This window comes from Condylura cristata, unplaced genomic scaffold (genome assembly GCF_000260355.1).
Source record: "Condylura cristata isolate star-nosed mole 26May11 unplaced genomic scaffold, ConCri1.0 scaffold00008, whole genome shotgun sequence".
Taxonomy (NCBI): domain Eukaryota; kingdom Metazoa; phylum Chordata; class Mammalia; order Eulipotyphla; family Talpidae; genus Condylura; species Condylura cristata.
The window spans coordinates 9,449,723-9,460,974 of record NW_004567109.1 but is presented as its reverse complement, the minus strand read 5'-3'; the positions used below and the strand labels follow the sequence as shown (position 1 = coordinate 9,460,974).

Genomic DNA, 11,252 nt, shown 5'->3' with positions numbered 1-11,252 from the left:
GCGCCGCTGCCCACGTCCGGGACGCCAGCCCTCCACCGCCTCCAGGACCGGGAAACCCGGGCCGGGCGCAACTTCGCGGCCGGAACCGGAAGTGGCGCCCCGCCCGGAAGTGAGAAGGCCGGGGAAGGTAGTGAGACCCGCGTTCGCGCCCGGCCCGGCTGTGCGCGGCCGCGAGAGGGTGTTAACCGTTGAAGGCCTCTGTGTCCTTTCCATGGTGTGAGGCTTTGAGTACAACCTGGGCGGCCTTTCCGCTTCGGGGAAATTCTTTTTGCCTTAGTCTTTGCCCAACTGCAAAATGGAAAGAGGGTGAAACGGCATTGAGATAGTCTAGGAGGCTGGAGGCTGAGTCAGCGCCCCGCCCTGAGCTCGCACTCTTAAGCCTCTGCACCCCCCAGAGGGGAGAAGCTGAAATAGAAGGCTGTCTCGCTGCGGTCTGGAGGCTGGTCCTGTGTGAGGCCCTTGGAATCACTCCAGATGCGGCAGTGTCACCGTGCCTCAGTGTACCAGACAGACGCGAACCTGGGGGAGGTGTGGGAGTGACAGTCTGCCCAGGGGGACCCTCACTGCGTGTAGCTGCTCAGATCTTAGCCCTGTGTGCCCCTGTGCCTAGCCTTCCCAGCGCTGATGAACTGAAGTTTAAAGTGAGAGTTGCTTTGAGTCTGGGTTGCATCTGAGTCTGAGCACAACGGTTAAATAGCACCATCTGAAGGGGGCACGAGATGCTTCCAGGCATCCCTCCCACCTTGCTCTTACCCCTCAAGGGGGAGGTAGGTGATTGTTAGGAAGAGGCAGAGGGATGGGTGTCTGTTCCTGTGCTTTCCAGAAGGCCTATCCAAATGGAATGGCTAGGGAATTACGGGGCACCCTGCAACCCCTTTGCTGGATTATTCTTGCAGAACCAGTGTTCCTGGGGAAGGGAAAATGTGCCCTTTGTCTAAACTGTTACTGCTGACAGGCAAACCAGCTCCTGATGGAAGAACCAGCGCTCCTCTATGAAATTCCACCTACACCCCCAGTGATGGTGGACCTTTACCGTACCACTCCTACACAGGAGTCTTCATATTTCACCTCTTCTCAGCCTTGGTGTCCCCATCTGTGAAAAGAGAAGGTTGGGCTAGATTAAGGACTGTTGTCTGTTTTTCTAAGATTTATTTTATTTACACATACAAGAACTGGGGTGTAGACCAGAGGTGTGGGGATCAAAGGATTCACCAGAGACAGAGTGGGGAGCAGAACAGGCAGACCTACTGAAATACACTGCTGAGGGGAGCAGCAGACCTCTCCTGCCTTGCCGACTGCTCCCTTCAGCAGTGTATTTCAGTACGTCTGCCTGTTCTGCTCCCCAATCTGTCTATGGTGAATCCTTTCACCCCCCCACATCTCCAGGCTACACCCCAGTTCTTGTATGCATAAATAAATAAATCTTTAAAAAATAGTGACATTGTGCTTTTTCAAAAAATAGATTGATCATGATGTAGAAAGCAAAACCAAAAAATTGTCGACAATTGACACTAAGTGTTGCTCAAAACATCAAAATTACTGACTCTTAAGTTTGAATTGTTGAGCCTTGGAAATTGAAAAAAAAAACAAAACTGAATTGGGCCTCCCTGGTGGCATGAGGGGTTAAAGTGCAGCACTATGAAGCTATCTGCAATTAATTCTCAGCCAGGGAGCTGACCCACAGGGTGAAGCAGACCTCTCCTGTCCCTCTGCTCCCCTCAGCAGTGTATTTCAGTGGCTCCACCTACTCTCCCACTCTGGTGAATCCTCTCACCCCCACTCCTCTGACCTGTACCCCAGTTTTTATATGCATAAATAAATAAATCTGAAAAACATAAGTAAACTGAACTGTTGGTACTTTCAGGTAAGATTTCCTAACTCTGATGTCTGGTTGTGGTGAAAAGGAGGTCATAGCAGTTCTCAGCACCCCCTGAAGCTGGATGGGGCTCCCCTGAGGGCCCAGTGTCCAACCACAGGGTGGAATTTTACAGTTTTGGCTGCTCTTTATCCTAAAATTGTTTCAGAAAAAATATTTAAGGCCCTGTCCTGACCCACTGAGAAGAAGCAGATATTAAACTTTAGCAGCCCTACTGTGTCTTGGGAACACTTGACAGTTACACCTGTCAGCAGGCCTGTCTGTCTTAGTACAAATGATTAACATATGTGCTTCCAGAATTTTTCTCATCCTCCCCCACAGCCCCATGAGACAGAGGTCTCTGTTTGACTAAGGTCCTTTCTTATCTCTGGACTCTCCAGACCCTTTCTTGGGCTTTTATAAATGCTGGAGTGTGGGTAAGGACTGAGTTTTTTGGGGGAAGATTGAGATTCCAGGGGTGGTTTTAGAAGACAAATGTGGGGCAGCTGTAATGTGGGAGGATGGTGGATGGAAAAGGAAATCAAAAGGGAGTTTTAAACAGTAATATTGATATAATTACTTTGGGGAGCAAGTTGGCAATTGGTAAAGTTGAAAATGTGCCCACACTCCCACTCAGCAATTCCACAGCTTGGGAAATACCCTAGGGAAACACTCCCAGATGTTTATCTTAAGATATGTCCAGGATATTCATTAAAGTACTATTTGAGGGTCCTCCCTGGTGCAAGGGATTAAATCGCAGCACTGTGAAGCTACCTGCAGCCACTGCAGCATGAGGTCAATCCTGGCCAGGGAGGTGACCCACATAGTTCATCAGACCTCCCCTGACCCGACAGCTGCTTCCCTCAGCAGTGTACTTCAGTAGATCTGCTTGTTCTGTTCCCTGTTCTGTGTCTGGTGAATCCTCTCAGCCCCCCACATTTCTGGCATGTACCCCAGTTCTTGTATGCATAAATAAAAAAATCTTTTTTAAAAAAGTACTATTTGAAATCATAAAATAATGGCTCCGATGTGAATGTCCACTAGTAAGGAGAAAAGGAAAAATAACCAATGTAATTGTACAACGGGATATCTATAGAACTAGCAGCAATGAACTAGGGATATGCAAATTAGCATGAATAATCTTCAAAATATTGGATGAAAGTAGAAAGCCATAAAATAATCCTACAGCAGGAAGCCATATATGTATTTTTAGAAACCCAATGTGATATATTGCTTTGGGGTATTTATATATGTAATGAAAACATAAAATCATGGAATTGAAGATAAACACCAAGCTCATTTTATCAGTTAGGACAAGTTAGGTCCATGCTGCTGTAACAAACCTGAGCCTTATAAAAAGAGTCCACATTCATCCTTGGGGGGGGGGGTCAGTGGAAGCTCTGCCCACGTCTCCTCAGTCCAGGTCCACATTGACCTGTTGTTATGGGAGATAGAAAGCCAGCTCAGCAAATCACGCTGTCATATACAGCTTCCCCTTGGCCAAAGCGACCATGTGGCCACATTCAATGTCAAGGAGCAGGTGGAAGCGATACTATTTTCTGCCCCAAAGAAAAGGCAGTAATATTGGGTAGATGACCCTAATGCCATAATGTTGACCTGGGGAGAGTGCAAAGGGCCTTCCACCTTAACTAGTTAGGTTTTTTTTAAATAGCAAGTGAAAAGCAGTATTTGGTCATACCGGAGGGATGAAGAACACATGGTGTTCTTGTATCTTTGAAACTAAACATAATTTTTAAAGGGATGAGACAACAGTAGCAATAAAGGTTGAATAAACATGACTGGCCTGGGTATGTATGCTCGCATGGTGTTTAGGAGAACGTGAGTGGGGCAGTTCTGTTTCTGTGTTGCTTTGGGGGCACAGCAGCTCACTGGGCTCTGGTCTCGTTCTCAGCACCATGTGGACAGCTGTGTGTGAGTCTGCAGCAAAGGGGCTCCCCAAAGTTGTCCTGCTCTTCTCTGTAATCCCAGCCCTGATCTTCCTACAAAGAACATGTCTTGCAAATGTTCCATGAATGACTCAGCTGTGCTTTTTTCCCTCTAACGAGCCAGTTTAAGGCAAAAATCATAATGGTCATCCTTCTCGGTCTGCAAGGGCTAGAAATGCATGGCTGCAGACCTCCACTCCCCCACCCCAGCCCATCAATGGCGATAGAAAACTTTGGCCCTTCCCACTGTACATGAGCCTCCCAAGGGGCTGGCAAGGTCCATTTTTCTGAGGTTTCCACCATATTTTATGCTGCACTGAGAAGCGCGTTGGGGGAGGGGAGATAAACTAAGGTGACTGACTTCCCAGGATGCTCCTGGTCTTCGCACTGAAATTCCTGTGTCCCAGGAACCCCTTAGACCCAAGCAGACTGGGATGATTGGTTGCCCTATAGCAATTCCTTTCTCTTGGGGTCTTCCCACTTTTCATCTTCATATGAGAAGGTTGGATCAGGTCTCATCTCTACATATCAGATATAAAATTTTAGGAATAGGCTGGAGGGGGAGAAATGAGTCAGAGAAGTAAGACTTGAGTTGGGATTTTCTGAGATCTTTATTTTTTGCAAAGAATGTGAATTGGCACTGCCATCCAGGCCTTGGTTTTAGTTATTTGTGATGATCTGAAAAAAGAAAGTGGGGGGAACCCCAAGATAGTTAGTTGGGAGCACAGGTTCTGAAGCCAGCTAGAACTATGTTCAATCCCCAACCCTGCCCCTCACTCCCTATGACCCTGAGAGTGTGACTGGGCCTCTCTGAGTCTCACTTTTCTCATCTGCATAATGGGGGTATGACAATACTTACCTTATGAGGTTTTTCTTTGTTTTTTTTAAAGCTTTATTTATTTATGCATATAAGAATTGGGGTATAGGCCAGAAGTACAGGGGGTGATGAGAGGATTTACCAGAGACAGTGGGGAGCAGAACAGGCAGATTGACTGAAATACTCTGCTGAGGGGAGCAGCAGGCAGGACAGGAGAGGTCAGCTGAACCATGTGGGTCAGCTCCCTGGCTGGGATTCGAACTCGGGATGCAGTGGCTGCGGATAGCTTTATAGTGTTGTGTCTTTAACCCCTGTGCCACCAGGGAGGCCCCTTATGACGTTTTTTTCATTAAACTATTTGCTAGGGGACCCTCTTTGGTGGCACAGCAGGTTAAAGCCACTTCCGCATGAGTTCGATGACCTGCCCCGGAGGTGACCCACATGGCATGGCAGACCTCTCCTGACCCACCCCACTGCTCCCCTCAGCAGAGTATTTCAGTCAATCTGCCTGTTCTGCTCCCCACTGTCTCTGGTGAATGCTCTCACCCTCTGCATCTCTGGCCTGCACCTCAGTTCTGTATGAATAAATAAATAAATAAATCTTAAAAAAAAAAAAACTATTTGCTAGGGCCTTCAGGTCACTGCTGGGCACATGTTTATCAAAGGTGGCTATTCCCATATGAATATCATTTCTCCCTAACCACTCGTCTCCAGATGAGGCTTGCAGATGTAGTCCAAAGCTCTACCCAGAAGTTGTAAAAGTTCCTGGGGTCATACGATAGCAGAAAACATTCCCAAAGTCCTTGGAACCCCCAAGGGCCACTCCACTGCTGCTGCTATAGCAATGTCAGGATCTGCCCCTCAGGAAACTCTCAAAAGTGAGCCCTGGATTGGCGCTCCCCAGCTCTCCAGCCTGCTTACCTCCTGGATCCAGTCGTTGAAAGCGGACACCCGTGTGAACACAGTGGGCTTCTTGCGGGTGTTGCAGCCGAAGGCGGAAACAAAGCTGGTCACACCATGGACCTGCCAGCTACCATCAGCGGCCTGGCAGTTGAGGGGTCCTCCAGAGTCACCCTGGAATCAATCAGAGAGTGGTAGGGACTGAGCCATGTCTGAGCTTTAAGGAGTTGGTTCTGATTTGGGGACTTCAGAGAATCCGTCCCTTAGCTTCATGATGCTGTGTGACGGGGAAGAATATGTCCTACAGGGTCGGGTCTCGTGAGAATTAAGTGAAATGATAGATATGTTCTTAGCACAATGCCTGGCAGAGAAGAAGCAATCAACTAATGGTGGTCCCCATTGCCAGTACCATGATGAATATTATTTTTCAAACTCATAACACAATGTAGACAAGTATAATTATATATATGATTATCACTTTAGGACCACAGAGTTGAAGGTGACTTTCGAGACCACGGTATCACCATCCCTTGCTATGCTCATGGGGAAGCCTGAGGACTGGACCAGGGGCAGCCACTAGCCCAGGTCCCATCATCATGTGAATGAGGACCAAAAGTGGGGTCCTGACTCCTAAGCCAGGGCTGGGAGTCTCCCCCAAGCTGACTTCCTCTAAGTCCTGCCTTCCTTGAGGCTGAACGTGGCCAGCAGGTAAGATAGGTCTCTGCCTTTCAGGTAGGCCCGCAGGTGAGAACTCACGTTGCAGCCGGAGCGGATGTCCCCGCCAGCACACACCATGGTGTTCTTCACAGTGCTGCCCCACCAGTCCCACTGGGAGCAGTGTGCGTGGTCCACCACGGGCAGCAGGGCCTGCTGCAGCTTGTCAGGGAGTGGCCCGCCAGCTGTGAGGACAGAGATGGGGGGGGGGTCCTGGAGGGCTGGGGCTGGGGCTGGAGCTGGGGACTCAGAGCTGGAAGTTCCAGAATGGGAGGGGGTGGGGGAGTTGAGGGAGGCGACTCTTCTGGCCTGAAGGGGTTATAGGGTCCGGCCTGCATTGTCCCTCATAATGTCCCTAATTGCACACATTCACATTAGGGGGAGAAGGTGGGAAGGAATGGGAGAAAGTGCAAAGCTCCCTCCATCCCGGTCCCCAGAGCCTGGCTTCCGGCCCACTGTCCTGTGGCTAGCTGGAGGGTCAGCACGTACTGTAGAGACGGCCCCATCCACTGATGTAGCAGGGGGCATTGTTGGGCAGGATATCTCCGGCAGGAGGGAGGCAGGCAAGCTGGACGGTTTCTCGGAGCTGGGCGCTGTGAGACAGCTTGATGAGGGCGATGTCGTTGCTGGGGAGGAAGGAAGAGTCAGCGGGGAGCCTGGTGCTTCAGACCAAGCCCCACTTCCCGGTTTTGCTCCGGATAGTTCTCTCCAATGCCCCTGCTTCTCCTTTTCCTTCCAAATCCCACACATTCCTACTGCCGGGGAACTCTAGGTAGCCCTCTCAGCCTCTGCACACTGACCATGGTCTTCATGCCTCTGTGGTTCTCAAATGCAGTCACATCAGAATCGGTGAACCCACAGTTTGCTGGGTCTCGCCCCAGAATTCTGATGCAGCAAGACTAGTTGGCATCCAAGGACTCGCATTTCTAGTGAGTTCCCAGGTGAGGCCAATACTCCTGGCCTGGGCACCGCGCTGGAGAACTGCTTCCCTGTCTTCATCTGCCTGACATTCAAGTCACCGCACCTGAGTCCAGTTTTGCGCTCCACTTAACCCTGGTACCCCATGAAGATCGGTGCCCCTTGATCAGCTCCTGACCCTGTTTAAGGGTTCTGCACCCTTTTTCTGCCCTGTCACCAGCAAAGTGCTGAGCCACCCAGATAGACCATTCGCATATGCTGGGGAGGCTTAGGGGGCCCTTCGGTGTTGTCCCTAAGGGCTGCCCCCTTGACCTTCACAATCACCCAGGAACCCCAGAAGATCACGCTTGACTAAAGATGAAATTGAGACCCAGAGAAGAGCAGTGTCTTGCCCAGACCACACAGCGACCTAGTTCTGGAGCCAAACTCAGTCCCATGTTCCTCCCGCCCGCAGTGGGGAATCCAGGACGCACTGGACAAATGTCTGCTGAACAGAGGAGCTCTGGGGTTTGCAGAAGGGGTGCAGAGGCACCCTGGCTTCCGAAGTAAACTAGCCAAGTGGTCTTGGGGGACTGCGTGCCCCTCCCTGATGGCCTTAAAGGCTCTGCTGACTCCAAGCCTTCCTGTGCTATGTGGGACCCAGCCCCACTGTCCCTGGGAGTCTCCTGGGAATCAGCTTGGGTCACAGAGGGACCACCAGAGGAGTCAGGCCCCAGGCCTGAGGCTTCACTCACCCACAGGCCACGCAGTTTCCGTTCCAGAGGGGATGCACAAAGATTTCGTTGGAGTTGATGGGGATCACCTGTTCGGGGCCCTCTTGCTCAGCCCGGTCGTACTCACCCAACACCACCTGGTAGGTGAGGGAGCTCCTGCGGGGGGGGGGGCATGAAGTCAGTTAGGGCTCGACTGGCCTCTCGCCCTCCCCACCCCCCAGTCATCCAGCGCCCGGGCCTGCCTGGGGCTCACGCAGGAACGGGGCAAGTGAGAGAACTCACGAGATGCAGTGGCCGGCGGTCATGACCCAGTTAGGGGCGATGAGGCTGCCTCCGCAGGTGTGGTGGAAGGCTCCGTTCTTCTCATACTGCAGGGAGACCTGGTGGCCCGGGAGGGAAGGGTCTGAGTGGTTTGGGCCCCACATGGAGGGTGCCACCGTGACTGTGCGGGCTGTGCTCTAAGTAACTGGAGAAGGCTTCATTCCCGCAGAAAAGAATGGCGCTCCCCCGACTGAGCAGGGCCCAACCTGTGCAACTGTCCTGTGGCTCTGTCACTTTCCCCTGGGACCACATTCTGGCTTTCCAAGGCCCTCCAACTGCCAGTCCTAAAGCCTCTCTGGGCGCCAGCTTTGTCTGCTGCTTGAGAGCCCCTAAGGCCATCAGCTCTATTCGGCCTCCGATTCTCCTGAATCTTAGTTCTTCTGACTCACTCCCTATACACTTTCCAAAAGTTCCCTTTAAGACAAGGCTTGACTAATGATAGCCTGTGCATTGAATCTGGACCCGTGGTCTTTGCACATAAGATTTTGGAACCAAGCCACACTCAATGTGTTCTCTTTGCTGCTATCATGGTACAAGGAGAGCATTCAGTCACTGCAGTAGAAACATGTGCTGGGCCCTCCCTGGTGGCATAATGGGTTAAAGTGCAGCATACAAGGCTGGAGGCTTTGATCCCCGGCCAGGGAGCTGACCCACATGGCGCAGCAGACCTCTCCTGACCTACCCACTGCTCCCCACAGCAGTGTATTTCAATAGATCTGCCTGTTCAGCTCCCACTCTGGTGCATCCTCTCGTCACCCCTGCACCTCTGGCCTGTACCCCAGTTCTGTATGCATAAATAAATAAATAAATCTTTAAAAAAAGAAAACATGTGGCTGCCAAAGGTTAAAATACTTGCTCTCTGGTCCTTAATAGCACAAGTCAGCTAACCCTGTGGTAGCCCAATGGCGTCCAATAGAATTTTCTAGGATAATGGGAATGTTCTCTACCTTCGCTATCCATTATGATAGCTACTAACCCCAAGTGGCTACTGAGCATTTGAAATGTAGCTAGCATGAAGCCACCGAATTTTAACAGTGTTTAATCTTAATTAATTGAAACTTAAATACGTACACTTGGTTAGCGGCTCCAAGTGTGAATGCAGAGAGTTTAGGTCTCTGTACCTCCCCGACTGACTTCTGGAAAGCTCGGCATCCCTTTATTTCTCTCAGACCTTATAGCCTTGTTACATATTCAAGACGTCTAGAAAGGAATCCACCCCCAATCTTCCTCTCTGATCACAGAGCCTGCAGTTCTGCTATTAGTGCACCCATCCCTTGTGTTAAGACGGCCCTCTTTCCAGGAGCTGCTTTTAATCTGCAAGTAGCCTGGCAAGGGGCAAAAATTGAACGGAAAAACTTTTAGAGGAAATAATTGGTCCAAGGTTTCCTGACTTTTGAAAGCTAAAGCAGGTACCAAAGGAAAGCAACAGACACAAGATAGGCCGTGTTGCAGTCAGAGTGTGGAGATCAGAGCCTGTGGTGAGAAACACTTGCTCTTACCTGCCAGGGCCAGCTGTAGGGGATAGCATCCTCGCCATTGACCACCCGGGCTGCGGGGTTGATGCTAGGTCGGCCACAGGCCGAGGCTGGAAGTGACAGTAGAGGTGTCAGTCAGAGGGTCCCCAAAAAGAAGGAAGCGGCCTGGGTCCCAGTGCCAGCCAGAATACCAACTGCTGTGTGACCTTGTGCCAGTCACTCCCGTGTCCTACTCTGACCCTCGGAAGCTACATATGAACATATCCGGGGCCCCGGGAGTGGCAGGGAGGCCCCCTTGGGCTCCTGCCGCAGTAGGACTGAAGGGGCTGATGGCTTAGCGTGCTTCCAGGCGCTCCCGGAGCCCTGGAGAAGTGGCAGCCACTGTCGTGAAGAGTGGAGAATGGAGAGCGATGGCCTGGGCTCTGAGTGCCACTCTGCCCCTCCCTGAGACTGGGTACCTTTACTTTGCCGTGGGTCAGTTTCCCCATCTGTAAAATGGGGATAACAACGGGCTGACCTCCCTGGGCTGTTGTTTCACATGAGCTAACATGAGAAAAGAGCCTTAGCTTGGTATTGGCATATATAGTAAGCACTTGACAATGCTGTCTGCTAGCATTGTCAGTCAAGGAAGCTGCTTGGAAGAGACACAATGGCAGAGAGGCCCAGAAGAGGCCAGGCTATGGAGCAGGTAGGGCGAGTCTCAGAGGTGAGTCGGAGTGTTGAGCAGAGGAGCAGAAACTCCAGCCCCGGCAGCCTAACCCCAGAGCCCAAGCTCTTTCCCGGTTCGCCTTGTTTACTGTCCCACCGCGGTGCCTGCCACAGCGTCTGAGCTCTGCCCTCCCCCTCGGCCGGCCCTTCTGCAGCCCCCTCCATTCTCCTGCCCCAAGATGGGAGCCGCCACCGGCATGCCCCAGGCAAGCTGAGACCCTCCCAGGCAACCAGGGTTGGGTTCACCAGGCCCAGGAGGGCCGTGGTAAGGCCTCCTTCCCGATGCAGGCTAGCTCAATACCCCCCTTGGTGGGGTCTTACCAAGGGCCACGCACAGGAGGAAACTCAGCAGCCCGATCATCGTGGGTTTTGAGGTGATAGGAAAGACGGGCAGAGTCTGGGGCTTTAATAGAGGACAGAAAGTGGGGGGAGGACGCGGTGGGCTGGGTCTCATTCCCAGAGCAGGTGGCTGGAACACCAGGTCTCCCATCGCCCAAGGTCATGGCTCCCTCCCACTTCAGATGGGAGAGTGACAACCCAAGGCAGGCCCCAGCGTGTGGCGGCACAGGTGGCATTGAATGGCCAACTGATAACGGGGAGGGAGGAGGAAAATGCCCATCAGAACCAGCCCCCCTCCGCTGGAAAAGAACAGGGGCTCCGGGGCTGGGCAGACCTGGTTCAGATCTGGCTCTGTGACCTTCGGCACCTGGTAGGACCTCTCTGAGCCCTCAATTGCCTGTCTCTCGCATGGGCTTGACATTAGTACCCACCTCAGTAAAATGGTTTTTATTGAGGACTTTCTCTGTATCCGGCTGTTCTAAGACAAGGTCCCCACCCCCCTGGAGCTTAGGTCTAGTAGGAGTGACAGTGGCAGTCAACAAGGAT

The 11,252-nt window shown here is 51.7% G+C and overlaps 1 protein-coding gene across 1 annotated transcript; it reads right to left on the bottom strand.

Moving 5' to 3' along the window:
* Window positions 1-273: 273 nt before the first annotated feature.
* On the bottom strand, window positions 274-10,728 carry LOC101618350 (proproteinase E). Its single transcript, XM_004679374.1, has 8 exons — window positions 10,689-10,728; window positions 9,684-9,769; window positions 8,146-8,243; window positions 7,885-8,019; window positions 6,722-6,858; window positions 6,275-6,417; window positions 5,540-5,692; window positions 274-288 (listed from the first exon to the last, which is right to left on the bottom strand). Exons 1-8 carry the CDS (start codon window positions 10,726-10,728, stop codon window positions 274-276), a joined length of 807 nt encoding a protein of 268 aa, XP_004679431.1.
* Between the last annotated feature and the right edge of the window lie 524 nt (window positions 10,729-11,252).

Bases quoted from the DNA above. Each gene is read 5' to 3' on its own strand.
- LOC101618350 (XM_004679374.1), bottom strand. From the start codon at position 10,728: ATGATCGGGCTGCTGAGTTTCCTCCTGTGCGTGGCCCTTG. The intron at 8,244-9,683 runs GTAAGAGCAAGT...CCGGGCCACCAG, and splicing joins CCTACAGCTGGCCCTGGCAG to GTCTCCCTGCAGTATGAGAA. The intron at 6,418-6,721 runs GTACGTGCTGAC...CTGTCCTCACAG, and splicing joins TGGATGGGGCCGTCTCTACA to CTGGCGGGCCACTCCCTGAC.